The sequence below is a fragment of the Panulirus ornatus genome, chromosome 1 (genome assembly GCF_036320965.1).
Source record: "Panulirus ornatus isolate Po-2019 chromosome 1, ASM3632096v1, whole genome shotgun sequence".
In the NCBI taxonomy this organism is placed as follows: Eukaryota; Metazoa; Arthropoda; class Malacostraca; order Decapoda; family Palinuridae; genus Panulirus; species Panulirus ornatus.
The window spans coordinates 14,375,119-14,389,196 of record NC_092224.1 but is presented as its reverse complement, the minus strand read 5'-3'; the positions used below and the strand labels follow the sequence as shown (position 1 = coordinate 14,389,196).

The 14,078-nt window shown below is 41.9% G+C and overlaps 1 protein-coding gene across 1 annotated transcript in view; it reads left to right on the top strand.

Annotated features, from left to right (window-relative positions):
- Taf1 (TATA-box binding protein associated factor 1) overlaps nucleotides 1-14,078 on the top strand; it is a 323,621-nt gene that overhangs the window by 127,984 nt on the left and 181,559 nt on the right. The window contains exon 16 of the mRNA XM_071676313.1: nucleotides 4,929-5,133. Coding sequence (XP_071532414.1) covers nucleotides 4,929-5,133 — 205 coding nt within the window. The remainder of the gene's footprint in view (nucleotides 1-4,928; nucleotides 5,134-14,078) is intronic.

Sequence of the window (14,078 nt, the reverse complement as noted above, 5' to 3'; positions counted from 1 at the left end):
TAGCTAGTGGTGGGGGCAAAAATGCAACGAGCACTTGGGTGCAAAAACCAAAGTAATTCCTAAAGAAGAGGGAAGGTGAACCAACACTGTGGCACAGGGCAAGAGAGTCAAGTTTTGAAGTTATCCTTGGTGAGTTTATAATATAGTCGGAATGATTTTGTTCTTGTCAAGTAAGGATGCAGAGCTAGAACCACCCTAGATGTGAGAGCAGTCATCCATGCAAGGACGAATCAGTCCTATAAATAAATGGGGCAACTGTTTAGAAGAAAATACATTTTGGTATTATAAAAGAGTCCCAGTTTCTCAGAGGCAGACGTAGCTATTTCCTAAATGTTAGGTTTCCAAGAAAGAGAGGGTTTCACAGTAATACCAAGTATATCTGTTGAGTCAAGAGGTGGAATTATGTAACTGTCAAAGGGGAGATGAGTTGTGAGTTTTTAGTAGAGAAACGGTTAGAAACTGGGTCTTAGAGGCATTAAACTTAACAAGATTTCATCAACTCTATTGAGAAATCCTGTCCAAATCTGAGTTTACTGAAGACTTTGTGTTAAGATGAGATCCACATCGAGTGAGAAAAGGAGCAGAATTGAAGGATGTGGATGAATGCAGTGTTGAGTTGTCAGAGTATGAGTGCACTTGGTTATTTGTGGAAGAGAGGAAATCAATGAAATGGAGAAAAAGTAGGGGGCAGGACAGAGCCTTGGGGGACACTGCTATTAATGGAGAAATGGAGGGAGGCTGATTCATCAACAACTGTAGAGATAGATTAGCTGGAGAGGAAGTTCGATATGAAGGAGCAAAGTGAGGGAAGGAAGCCAAAAGAAGGGAGCTTAAGAGATTTGACCCCAGTGCCACACACTGTCAAAAGCTTTGAATATGCCATGTGCAGCTACATAACACTTCCCAAAATCTTTCAGGGTTGATAACCAGACAATAATAGGAAAAAATATCACCAGTGGATCTCACCATATAGGAGTTGAAATAGGATTTAAAGACTATGGAAATATTAAGTGTCAAAGCAATAGGACGATAGTTGGAGGGGTCAGAACGGTCACCATTCTTAGGGATAGGTTGTATCAATGCATGCATCCTAGAAGAAGGAAAAGATTTTGTTTTTAAATGAAGCAAGCACAGGTGCAAGTTCAGAGGCACACTCTTTCAGTACAAGGGGATGGATGCCATCAGCCCCATAAGTCTTGCGTGTGTCCAAAAAGAGATTACAGGTAGGGGGATAGGATTAGTAAGAGGAGCATCAGGGGATGAAGGAATGTTAGTCATACAAGGTGAAGTTAGAGAAGAAATGGGAATCAAAGACAGTTTCTTTGTATGTGGGAGAGACAGCTATAGTACTGTCAGAATGGAATAGTGAAGGAAATGTAGAGCATCAGAAGTTGTTAGAGATGCCCTAAGGTAAAGACCAGAAAGACCTATAAGTGGATAACAAGAAGAGGTTTTCATATCCTTTGAAAAAAGGAATGCTTTGTCTCACAAGTAGTATACTTATATTTATTATGGGCAGTGATAAATGCTGAATGTGAGTCAGAGGAAGGAAAGTTTTCCAACCATGACAGGCCTTATCCCTTGCCTGGATGGCTTCTGAACAGAAAGGGTTGAACCATGGATTAAAAGAGGTCACCTTGGAAGAAGAGGGAATCAATTCTTTCCTTTCTACAAGAATAACCTCTGCTATGTGTTTGGTGGATACATAAGCATTACCATATAAGAGACAGTAATTTACCCAAGAAAAGTTGGAAAGAATTTACTTAAGTTATTCCAGTCAGCTTTGTTGAGGTGCTAGTATGTACACTTAGAAAGGGCTGTTGAAGGGGGTGATGCCATTAAAATAGATACATTTATGAGAATGTGATCAGATTAACCAATTAAGGGCAAGATTGTTTGGTTATGGCAGGATGGATTAGAGGTGAGAAACAGATCCAGAATATTAGGAGTGTGGTCACAGTGGTCAGGAATATTGGTAGGGTTGGAGGTGATTTGTTGTAAGTCTTTGAGAATGTATAACATGGGGGCTTCAATCCCTCTCCTATCCATATGGGATGCCACAGTCTCTTGGCAAGAGTTTAGAGAGTTGAAGACAGATACAAAATTTGTAGAAATATGAGAGCAGTAGGTGAAACAGAAAGTGTGGTAGCTGGAAGATAGACCTTGAGCCACACCACATCATAGGTTAGGGATTGAAGGTCCTTGAGGTGTGTAACAGGTGTGTTGATGTTGGAATAAGCACAAACACCTTTTTTTAACTGGAATCGTGGATGGAGATTAAATTTGGATATGAAAAAGGGGCTTGTGTGAATATTATTAGACATCTGTATCTGAGAGAAGTAAAATATTTGGTGGAGTACTAGACAGATGGTGTTTAACAGAAAACAAGTTACTAGAGAGACCATGAATGTTGGTTTAGTGAATAGAAAAAGAGGGAGGTATGACAGAGAGGTGAAGGTCATGGAAGGGGCAGGTAATACTGTTGTCTGAGCCCTCCCTCTCATTGGCAGTAGAGTCAGGCAGAAGCCCAGAGAATCATAGCACCTCATTATGTTGGGGACTAAGAGTCATAGATGTATTGAACTCTATCATGATTAACTTAAAAGCTTTTAAGCAGATAAGAGTTGGCAAGAGCACTTATGTGAAGAAGATATGCAAGGTTTGAGTAGGTGTGTGGTGTTTGTAGGGGAAGCTGGCAGGACCAGCCTGGTAGTCTTGTTTTGATGAGACAGAAAGTGAGACCTACTGTCCTAACAAGGAGAATGTAAGATGGTTCTTGGCACCACTTTAATGCTCCTTAGTCAGGATAGTAGTACCACCCAGGGCAGTTGCTGTCAACATCCTGCTACCAAATGGATTGCTCTATGGGTAGGGGATAGGGTGATCCTTGAGTTAGCTAAGGTTTTAGGAGGGGTCAGCACACTGGCATCTGAGCCCTCCCTCTCTCTGGTTGCAGTCTTACAAGAAAGTGTAGTCAATACCTTAAATTTTGCAGGGGTCATGGATGGGGCCAATACTCTACTACCTAAGCCCACCCTCTCGCTGGCAGCAGAGTTCAAAAGTATATTCACAGGTGAACATGCATAGCAGAAAGTATTCACACTGAAGAATTGCTAAAACAGTTCTTTTTTTTTCACTGGAAATCAGGCATATTAGATTGACACAGTCTACCATTTTGTGTTTATATCTTAAAGATGTATGTTTCAAAGGAAAATGACCTGTAGTTTTTTGGTGTTACACATATAAGTTAGCCCCATTTAGAGTAATTAGAAAATAAATAAATGCAGTGAGAAATGTTTAATAGGAAAATGAAGTACATGTAATTAAGAAAGGAGATTGAGTAGTTCTCAGTGAAAGTGGATTTACATCAAGGATGAGTAATGTCGTCATGGCTGTTTAATGTATTTATGGATGGGGTGGTGAAGGAGACAAGTGTAAGGATCTTGAAGAACAAACTAAGTGCTAGGAGGTGATCAGTTGCTGTTTTCATATGATGCAACTGTGGTTGCAGATTCTAGTGAGAAATTCCAGAAGCTAGTGACAAAGTTTGGGAGTATGGAAGGAGAAAGTTAGAAATGAATAAACAAAAGTAAGGATATGAAATGGAGCACAGGCTGAGGTAGACAGGAAGGTTTGAATGTGAGGTTAAATAGAAGGGACCAGAAGAAAATGGAGCACTTTATGTACCTGGACATGGATGAAACCACTGGAGCTAAAGTGAGTCACAAGAAGGTGAAGTTAATGTCTTGGATGTATGTGGAAAGAAAGGTTAGTTTTGTAAGGGCAGAGTTGGGTATGATAATACTGATAGTGTTGTAAGAATGAAGTTTTTGCCCTTGGATTCAAAACAAAGAAGGTGGATAAGTGAGAAATGAAATGCCTGGGGACAGTATGTGATGATAAGTTGATCACATGAGTGACTGTCAGAGAAAGATACCATAGTGTTAGCATTTAGATTACAATGGCTAAACAGGATGTGCTAAAATGATTTTTGCAATTATATAAGATGAGAAGAGAAATTCATTGATTAAGTCTGTGTGTAAGAAGTAGTGGGATCGAGTGGAAGGGGGATACTGAGGGTGACACAAATGAATTTAGTGAAGAAGGCTTAGGGTTACAGAGTTACAAATATTCAAAAAGGTGAGAGGCAGGCACTGGATGGAATGAACTGGAGCTTCAAGGTAAGTGGGGAATGGGAAATGATGTGTTGTCAGTGAGTTGAACCAAGGTATATGAAGCAAAGAAGGTAAACCATGGAGCATGTTGTGGAGCTTGGCTGTGGCTGGTAATCTCTGGTTTAGGGATACTTGACAGGACAGGAAGAGAATGAATGTGTGCAAGTAAGGCCATTGTTCATGTGTTCCTGACATTACCTTTCTGAAGCAGGTAAGACAGTTAGATTTTAAAAGATTAGGTTTTAAGTTAATATGTACCTCAGAAAATTTTCTTTTGATATACATTTTTCTTTGTGTGTCACTTTTTTTGTGTTGCCTGCTGTATACCCTTTTAATTATATTAGAAATGATCAGCAAATGATACCTACCTCATACAACCATCATAAGGTGATGTGTTTGCCAAAGCCTTTACTTAATTTTGTGACTCAACAACAATGCCTGAGAAGTTAATGTAAATATGCAACATTGCCAGAAAGTTGAGTGGATGGATTGACATTAGTCTATTAGCAGGATTTGTTTTGCTGTCCAGCCAAAAGTGAATACAACAACATTGATTTATTGATGTATATTTAATGATTATTTGCTTTTCCCATCATAAATTTCTCTGGCCACTCACACTCTTGATGGTATTTTGAGGTAGTAAACTGTAGTTACTGAAAGGTGTATTGATTCTGAATATTATGATTAATTTGTCTTACATCTTAAAGCTCCTTACACTTATCTCCTTTTGTGTATAATGTATTTTCATAACAGCAATTGGTGGGTGATCAAACCAGAGTTCCGTTTGCCAACTGAGGAAGAGATTAGAGCTATGGTGTCACCAGAGCAGTGTTGCACATATTTTAGCATGTCTGCAGCAGAGCAGCGTTTAAAGGATGCTGGATATGGTGATAAATTCCTCTCTGCCTTAGAAGATGATAATGATGATGATACACAAAAATTGGATGATGAAATTAAGGTAAGAAATATCCTCTTGTTTTGATTGTTTGATATCATTTTTCAGAAAATTTGTAGTGTAGGTAGAATTTCTTCAAACATTTGGATACTGCCCCATTAGTGGCATTTGAAACATTTGTAGTTGGTTATGCAGGGTTAATTTGTAAGTACATAAGTACGTAAGGGGATTGGGGGAGGAATGGGATGTATTTAGGGAAGCAGTAATGGCTTGCGCAAAAGATTCTTGTGACATGAGAAACGTGGGAGGTGGGCAGATTAGAAAGGGTAGTGTGTGGTGGGATACAGAAGTAAGATTATCAGTAAAAGAGAAGAGAGAGGCATTTGGATGATTTTTGCTGGGAAATAGTGCAAATGACTGGGAGATGTATAAAAGAAAGAGGCAGGAGGTCAAAAGAAAGGTGCAGGTGAAAAAAAGGGCAAATGAGAGTTGGGGTGAGAGTATTATTAAACTTTAGGGAGGGTAAAAAGATGTTTTGGAAGGAGGTAAATAAAGTCCATAAGACAAGAGAACAAATGGGAACATCAGTGAAGAGGGCTAATGGGGAGGTAATGATAAGTAGTGGTGATGTGAGAAGGAGATGGAGTGAGTATTTTGAAGGTTTGTTGAATGTGTTAGATGATAGAGTGGCAGATATAGGGTGTTTTGGTCAAGGTGGTGTGCGAAGTGAGTGAGGGAGATTTATTTGGTAAACAGAGAAGAGGTTGTGAAAGTTTTGCAGAAGATGGAAGCTGGCAAGGCAGTGGGTTTGGATGGTATTGCAGTGGAATTTATTAAAAGAGTGGTGACTGTGTTGTTGACTGGTTGGTGAGGATATTCAATGTATGTATGGCTCATGGTGAAGTGCCTGAGGTTGGCGGAATGCATGCATAGTGCCATTGTACAAAAAGGCAAAGGGGATAAAGGTGAATGCTCAAATTACGGAGGTATAAGTTTGTTGAGTATTCCTATGAAATGATGTGGGAGGGTATTGATTGAGACAGTGAAGGCATGTACAGAGCATCAGATTGGGGAAGAGCAGTGAGGTTTCAGAAGTGGTAGAGGAGGTATGGATCAGGTGTTTGCTTTGAAGAATGTATGTGAGAAATACTTAGAAAAGCAAATGGATCTGTATGTAGCATTTATGGATCTGGAGAAGGCATATGATAGAGTTGATAGAGATGCTTTGTGGAAGGTATTAAGAGTATATGGTGTGGGAGGCAAGTTGCTAGGAGAAGTGAAAGTTTTTGTCGAGTAGGAAGAGAGGAAAGTGATTGGTTCCCACTGAATCTCGGTTTGCGGCAGGAGTGCGTGATGTCTCCATGGTTGTTGAATTTGTTTATGGATGCTGTTATTAGGGAGGTAAATGCAAGAGTTTTGGAGAGAGGGGCAAGTATGCAGTATGTTGTGGATGAGAGGGCTTGGAAAGTGAGTCAGTTGTTCGCTGATTATACAACGCTGGTGGCTGATTTGGGTGAGAAACTGCAGAAGCTGGTGACTGAGTTTGGTAAAGTGTGTGAAAGAAGAAAGCTGAGAGTAAATGTGAATAAGAGCAAGGTTATTAGGCACAGTAGGGTTGAGGGGGTAGTTAATACGGAGGTTAGTTTAAATGCAGGAAAACTGGAGGAAGTGAAGTGTTTTAGATATCTGGGAGTGGATTTAGCAGCGGATGGAACCATGGAAGTGGAAGTGAGTCACAGGGTGGGGAGGGGGAGAAAGTTCTGGGAGCGTTGAAAAATGTGTGGAAGGTGAGAACATTACCTTTGAAAGCAAAAATGGGTATGTTTGAAGGAATAGTGGTTCCAACAATGTTATATGGTTGAGAGGCGTCGGCTATAGATAGAGTTGTACGGAGGAGGGTGGATGTGCTGGAAATGAGATGTTTGAGGACAATATGTGGTGTGAGGTGGTTTGATCAAGTAAACAATGAAAGGGTAAGAGAGATGTGTGGTAATAAAAAGAGTGGTTGAGAGAGCAGTAGGGGGTGTTTTGAAATGGTTTGGTCACATGGCGAGAATGAGTGAGGAAAGATTGACCATGAGGATATATGTGTCAGAGGTGGAGGGAATGAGGAAAAGTGGGAGACCAAATTAGAGGTGGAAAGATGGAGTGAAAAAGATTTTGAGTGATCGGGACCTGAACAAGCAGGAGGGTGAAAGGCGGGCAAGGAATAGAGTGAATTGGAACGATGTGGTATACCGGGGTTGAAGTGCTGTCAATGGATTGAACCAGGGCTATAGATAGGGTTGTACAGAGAAGAGTGGATGTGTTGGAAATGAGATGTTTGAGGACAATATGTGGTGTGAGGTGGTTTGATCGAGTAAGTAATGAAAGGGTAAAAGAGATGTGTGGTAATAAAAGGAGTGTGGTTGAGAGAGCAGAAGAGGGTGTATTGAAATGGTTTGGTCACATGGAGAGAATGAGTGAGGAAAGATTGACAAGGAGGATATAGTTGTCAGAGGTGGAGGGAACGAGGAGACGTGGGAGACCAAATTGGAGGTGGAAAGGTGGAGTGAAAAAGATTTTGAGTGATCGGGGCCTGAACATGCAGGAGGGTGAAAGGTGTGCAAGGAATAGAGTGAATTGGAATGATGTGTATACCAGGGTCGACATGGTGTCAATGGATTGAACCAGGGCACGTGAAGCATCTGGGATAAACTATGGAAAGTTTTGTGGGGCCTGGATGTGGAAAGGGAGCTGTTGTTTCGGTGCATTATACATGACAGCTAGAGACTGGGTGTGAACGAATGTGGCCCTTGTTGTCTTTTCCCAGCGCTACCTCATGCACATGGGGGGGGAGGGGGTTGTCATTTTATGTGTTGCGGGGTGGCGACGGGAATGAATAAGAGTAGACAGTATGAATTATGTACATGTGTATATATGTATATTTATGTGTGTATATATATGTATATGTTGAGATGTATAGGTATGTATATGTGCTGTGTGTGGACATGCATGTATATACACATGTGTATGTGGGTGAGTTGGGCCATTCTTTCATCTGTTTCCTTGCGCTACCTTGCTAACGCGGGAGACAGTGACAAATTATAATAAAAGAAAAATATTATTATTATCAATATTATTATTCCTGGGATTGGGGAGAAAGAATACTTCCCATGCATTCCTCACGTGTCGAAGAAGGCAACTAAAGGGGACGGGAACGGGGGGGCTAGAAACCTTCCCATCCTTGTATTTTAACTTTCTAAATGGGGAAACAGAAGAAGGAGTCACGCGGGGAGTGCTCATCCTCCTCGAAGGCTCAGATTGGGGTGTCTTAATGTGTGTGGATGTAACCAAGATGAGAAAAAAGGAGAGATAGGTAGTATGTTTGAGGAAAGGAACCTGGATGTTTTGGCTCTTAGCGAAACGAAGCTCAAGGGTGAAGGGGAAGAGTAGTTTGGGAATGTCTTGGGAGTAAAGTCAGGGGTTAGTGAGAGGATATGAGCAAGGGAAGGAGTAGCACTACTCCTGAAACAGGAGTGGTAGGTGTATGTGATAGAGTGTAAGAAAGTAAACTCTAGATTGATATGGGTAAAACTGAAAGTGGATGGGGAGAGATGGGTGATTATTGGTGCATATGCACCTGGGCATGAGAAGAAAGATCATAAGAGGCAAGTGATTTGGGAAAAGCTGAGTGAGTGTGATAGTACTTTTGATGCATAAGACCAGGTTATAGTGATGGGTGATTTGAATGCAAAGGTGAGTAATGTGGCAGTTGAGGGAATAATTGGTGTACATGGGGTGTTTAGTGTTGTAAATGGAAATGGTGAAGAGCTTGTAGATTTATGTGCTGAAAAAGGATTGGTGATGGGGAACACCTGGTTTAAAAAGAGAGATATACATAAGTATATGTATGTAAGTAGGAGAGATGGCCAGAGAGCATTATTGGATTATGTGTTAATTGATAGGCGTGCAAAAGAGAGACTTTTGGATGTTATTGTGCTGAGAGGTGCAACTAGAGGGATGTCTGATCATTATCTTATGGAGGCGAAGGTGAAGATTTGTAGAGGTTTTCAGAAAAGAAGAGAGAATGTTGGGGTGAAGAGGATGGTGAGAGTAAGTGAGCTTGGGAAGGAGACTTGTGTGAGGAAGTACTAGGAGAGACTGAGTACAGAATGGAAAAAGGTGAGAACAAAGGATGTAAGGGGAGTGTGGGAGGAATGGGATGTATTTAGGGAAGCAGTGATGGTGTTTGCAAAAGATGCTTGTGGCATGAGAAGCGTGGGAGGTGGGCAGATTAGAAAGGGTAGCGAGTGGTGGGATGAAGAAGTAAGATTATTAGTGAAAGAGAAGAGAGAGGCATTTGGACGATTTTTGCTGGGAAATAATGCAAATGACTGGGAGATGTATAAAAGAAAGAGGCAGGAGGTCAAGAGAAAGGTGTAAGAGGTGAAAAAGAGGGCAAATGAGAGTTGGGGTGAGAGAGTATCATTAAATTTTAGGGAGAATAAAAAGATGTTTTGGAAGGAAGTAGATAAAGTGCCTAAGATAAGGGAACAGATGGGAACATCAGTGAAAGGAGCCTATGGGGAGGTGATAACAAGTAGTGGTGATGTGAGAAGGAGATGGAGTGAGTATTTTGAATGTTTGTTGAATGTGTTTGAAGATAGAGTGGCAGATATAGGGTGTTTTGGTCGAGGTGGTGTGCAAAGTGAGAGGGTTAGGGAGAATAATTTGGTAAACAGAGAAGAGGTAGTAAAAGCTTTGCGGAAGATGAAAGCCAGCAAGACAGTGGGTTTGGATGGTATTGCAGTGGAATTTATTAAAAAAGGGGGTGACTGTATTGTTGACTGGTTGGTTGGTAGGGTTATTTAATGTATGTATGACTCATGGTGAGGTGCCTGAGGACTGGTGTAATGCTTGCATAGTGTCATTGTACAAAGGCAAAGGGGATAATAGTCAGTGCTCAAATTACAGAGGTATAAGTTTGTTGAGTATTCCTGGGAAATGATATGGGAAGGTATTGATTGAGAGGGTGAAGGCATGTACAGGGCATCAGATAGGGGAAGAGCACTGTGGTTTCAGAAGTGGTAAAGGATGTGTGGATCAGGTATTTGCTTTGAAAAATGTATGCGAGAAATACTTAGAAAAGCAAATGAATTTGTATGTAGCATTAATGGATCTGGAGAAGGCATATGATAGAGTTGATAGAGATGCTCTGTGGAAGGTATTAAGAACATATGGTGTGGGAGGTAAGTTGTTAGAAGCGGTGAAAAGTTTTTATTGAGGATGTAAGGCATGTGTACGAGTAGGAAGAGAGGAAAGTGATTGGTTCTCAGTGAATGTTGGTTTGCGGCAGGGTGCGTGATGTCTCCATGGTTGTTTAATTTGTTTATGGATGGGGTTGTTAGGAAGGTGAATGCAGGAGTTTTGGAGAGAGGGGCAAGTATGCAGTCTGTTGTGGATGAGAGAGCTTGGGAAGTGAGTCAGTTGTTCGCTGATGATACAGCACTGGTGGCTGATTTGTGTGAGAAACTGCAGAAGCTGGTGACTGAGTTTGGTAAAGTGTGTGAAAGAAGAAAGCTGAGCGTAAATGTGAATAAGAGCAAGGCTATTAGGTACACTAGGGTTGATGGACAAGTCATTTGGGAGATAAGTTTGAATGGAGAAAAACTGGGGGAAGTGAAGTGTTTTAGACATCTGGGAGTGGATTTGGCAGTGGATGGAACCATGGAAGCGGAAGTGAGTTGTAGGGTGGGGGGAGGGGGCAAAAGTTCCTGGAGCGTTGAAGAAATGTGTGGAAGTCGAGAACGTTATCTTGGAAAGCAAAAATGGGTATGTTTGAAGGAATAGTGGTTCCAACAATGTTATATGGTCACGAGCTGTGGGCTATAGAATGAGTTGTACGGAGACGGGTGGATGTGCTGGAAATGAGATGTTTGAGGACAATATGTGGTGTGAGGTGGTTTAATCAAGTAAGTAATGAAAGGGTAAGAGAGATGTGTGTTAATAAAAAGAGCGGACGGATATATATATTTATTTATTTATTTATTTATTTTGCTTTGTCGCTGTCTCCCGCGTTTGCGAGGTAGTGCAAGGAAACAGACGAAAGAAATGCCACAACCCACCCCCATACACAATGTACACACACACACATGCCCACACATGCAAATATACATACCTATACATCTCAATGTACACATATATATATACACACACAGACACATACATATATACCCATGCACACAATTCACACTGTCTGCCCCTATTCATTCCCATCGCCACCTCGCCACACATGGAATACCATCCCCCTCCCCCCTCATGTGTGCGAGGTAGCACTAGGAAAAGACAACAAAGGCCCCATTCGTTCACACTCAGTCTCCAGCTGTCACGCAATAATGCCCGAAATCACAGCTCCCTTTCCACATCCAGGCCCCACACAACTTTCCATGGTATACCCCAGACGCTTCACATGCCCTGATTCAATCCACTGACAGCACGTCAACCCCAGTATACCACATCGATCCAATTCACTCTATTCCTTGCCCGCCTTTCACCCTCCTGCATGTTCATGCCACGATCACACAAAATCTTTTTCACTCCATCTTTCCACCTCCAATTTGGTCTCCCACTTCTCGTTCCCTCCACCTCCGACACATATATCCTCTTGGTCAATCTTTCCTCACTCATTCTCTCCATGTGCCCAAACCATTTCAAAACACCCTCTTCTGCTTTCTCAACCACGCTCTTTTTATTTCCACACATCTCTCTTACCGTTACATTACTTACTCGATCAAACCACCTCACACCACACATTGTCCTCAAACATCTCATTTCCAGCACATCCACCCTCATGTGCACACCTCTATCCATAGCCCATGCCTTGCAACCATACAACATTGTTGGAACCACTATTCCTTCAAACATACTCATTTTTGCTTTCCGAGATAATATGTATATATATATATATATATATATATATATATATATATATATATGGGAGCGGGGGGCTGGAAATCCTCCCCTCTCATTTTTTTTTTTTTTTTTTTTAATTTTCCAAAAGAAGGAACAGAGAATTGGGCCAGGTGAGGGTATTCCCTCAAGGCCCAGTCCTCTGTTCTTAACGCTACCTCGCTAATGCGGGAAATGGCAAATAGTTTGAAAGAAAGAAAGAATATATATATATTTTTTGTTTTTTTTTGCCGCTGTCTCCCACGTTTGCGAGATAGCGCAAGGAAACAGACGAAAGAAATGGCCCCACCCACCCCCATACACATGTATATACATACATCCACACCCGCAAATATACATACCTACACAGCTTTCCATGGTTTACCTCAGACACTTCACATGCCCTGATTCAATCCACTGACAGCACGTCAACCCCGGTATACCACATCGATCCAATTCACTCTATTCCTTGCCCTCCTTTCACCCTCCTGCATGTTCAGGCCCCGATCACACAAAATCTTTTTCATTCCATCTTTCCACCTCCAATTTGGTCTCCCACTTCTCCTCGTTCCCTCCACCTCCGACACATATATCCTCTTGGTCAATCTTTCCTCACTCATTCTCTCCATGTGCCCAAACCATTTCAAAACACCCTCTTCTGCTCTCTCAACCACGCTTTTTATTTCCACACATCTCTCTTACCCTTACGTTACTTACTCGATCAAACCACCTCACACCACACATTGTCCTCAAACATCTCATTTCCAGCACATCCATCCTCTTGCGCACAACTCTATCCATAGCCTACGCCTCGCAACCATACAACATTGTTGGAACCACTATTCCTTCAAACATACCCATTTTTGCTTTCCCAGATAATGTTCTCGACTTCCACACATTCTTCAAGGCTCCCAGGATTTTCGCCCCTTCCCCCACCCTATGATCCACTTCCGCTTCCATGGTTCCATCCGCTGCCAGATCGACTCCCAGATATCTAAAACACTTTACTTCCTCCAGTTTTTCTCCATTAAAAAATTACCTCCCAATTGACTTGACCCTCAACCCTACTGTACCTAATAACCTTGCTCTTATTCACATTTACTCTTAACTTTCTTCTTTCACACACTTTACCAAACTCAGTCACCAGCTTCTGCAGTTTCTCACATGAATCAGCCACCAGCGCTGTATCATCAGCGAACAACAACTGACTCACTTCCCAAGCTCTCTCATCCCCAACAGACTTCATACTTGCCCCTCATATATATATATATGAGATGTTTGAGGACAATGTGTGGTGTGAGGTGGTTTGATCGAGTAAGTAACGTAAGGGTACGAGAGATGTGTGGAAATAAAAAGAGCGTGGTTGAGAGAGCAGAAGAGGGTGTTTTGAAATGGTTTGGGCACATGGAGAGAATGAGTGAGGAAAGATTGACCAAGAGGATATATGTGTCGGAGGTGGAGGGAACGAGGAGAAGTGGGAGACCAAATTAGAGGTGGAAAGATGGAGTGAAAAAGATTTTGTGTGATCGGGGCCTGAACATGCATGAGGGTGAAAGGAGGGCAAGGAATAGAGTGAATTGGATCGATGTGGTATACCGGGGTTGACGTGCTGTCAGTGGATTGAATCAGGGCATGTGAAGCGTCTGGGGTAAACCATGGAAAGCTGTGTAGGTATGTATATTTGCGTGTGTGGACGTATGTATATACATGTGTATGGGGGTGGGTTGGGCCATTTCTTTCATCTGTTTCCTTGCGCTACCTCGCAAACACGGGAGACAGCGACAAAGCAAAAAAAAAGAGAGGAAGAGAGGAAAGTGATTGGTTCTCAGTGAATGTAGGTTTGCGGCAGGGGTGTGTGATGTCTCCATGGTTGTTTAATTTGTTTATGGATGGGGTTGTTAGGGAGGTAAATGCAAGAGTCCTGGAAAGAGGGGCAAGTATGAAGTCTGTTGGGGATGAGAGAGCTTGGGAAGTGAGTCAGTTGTTGTTCGCTGATGATACAGCACTGGTGGCTGATTCATGTGAGAAACTGCAGAAGCTGGTGACTGAGTTTGGTAAAGTGTGTGGAAGAAGAAAGT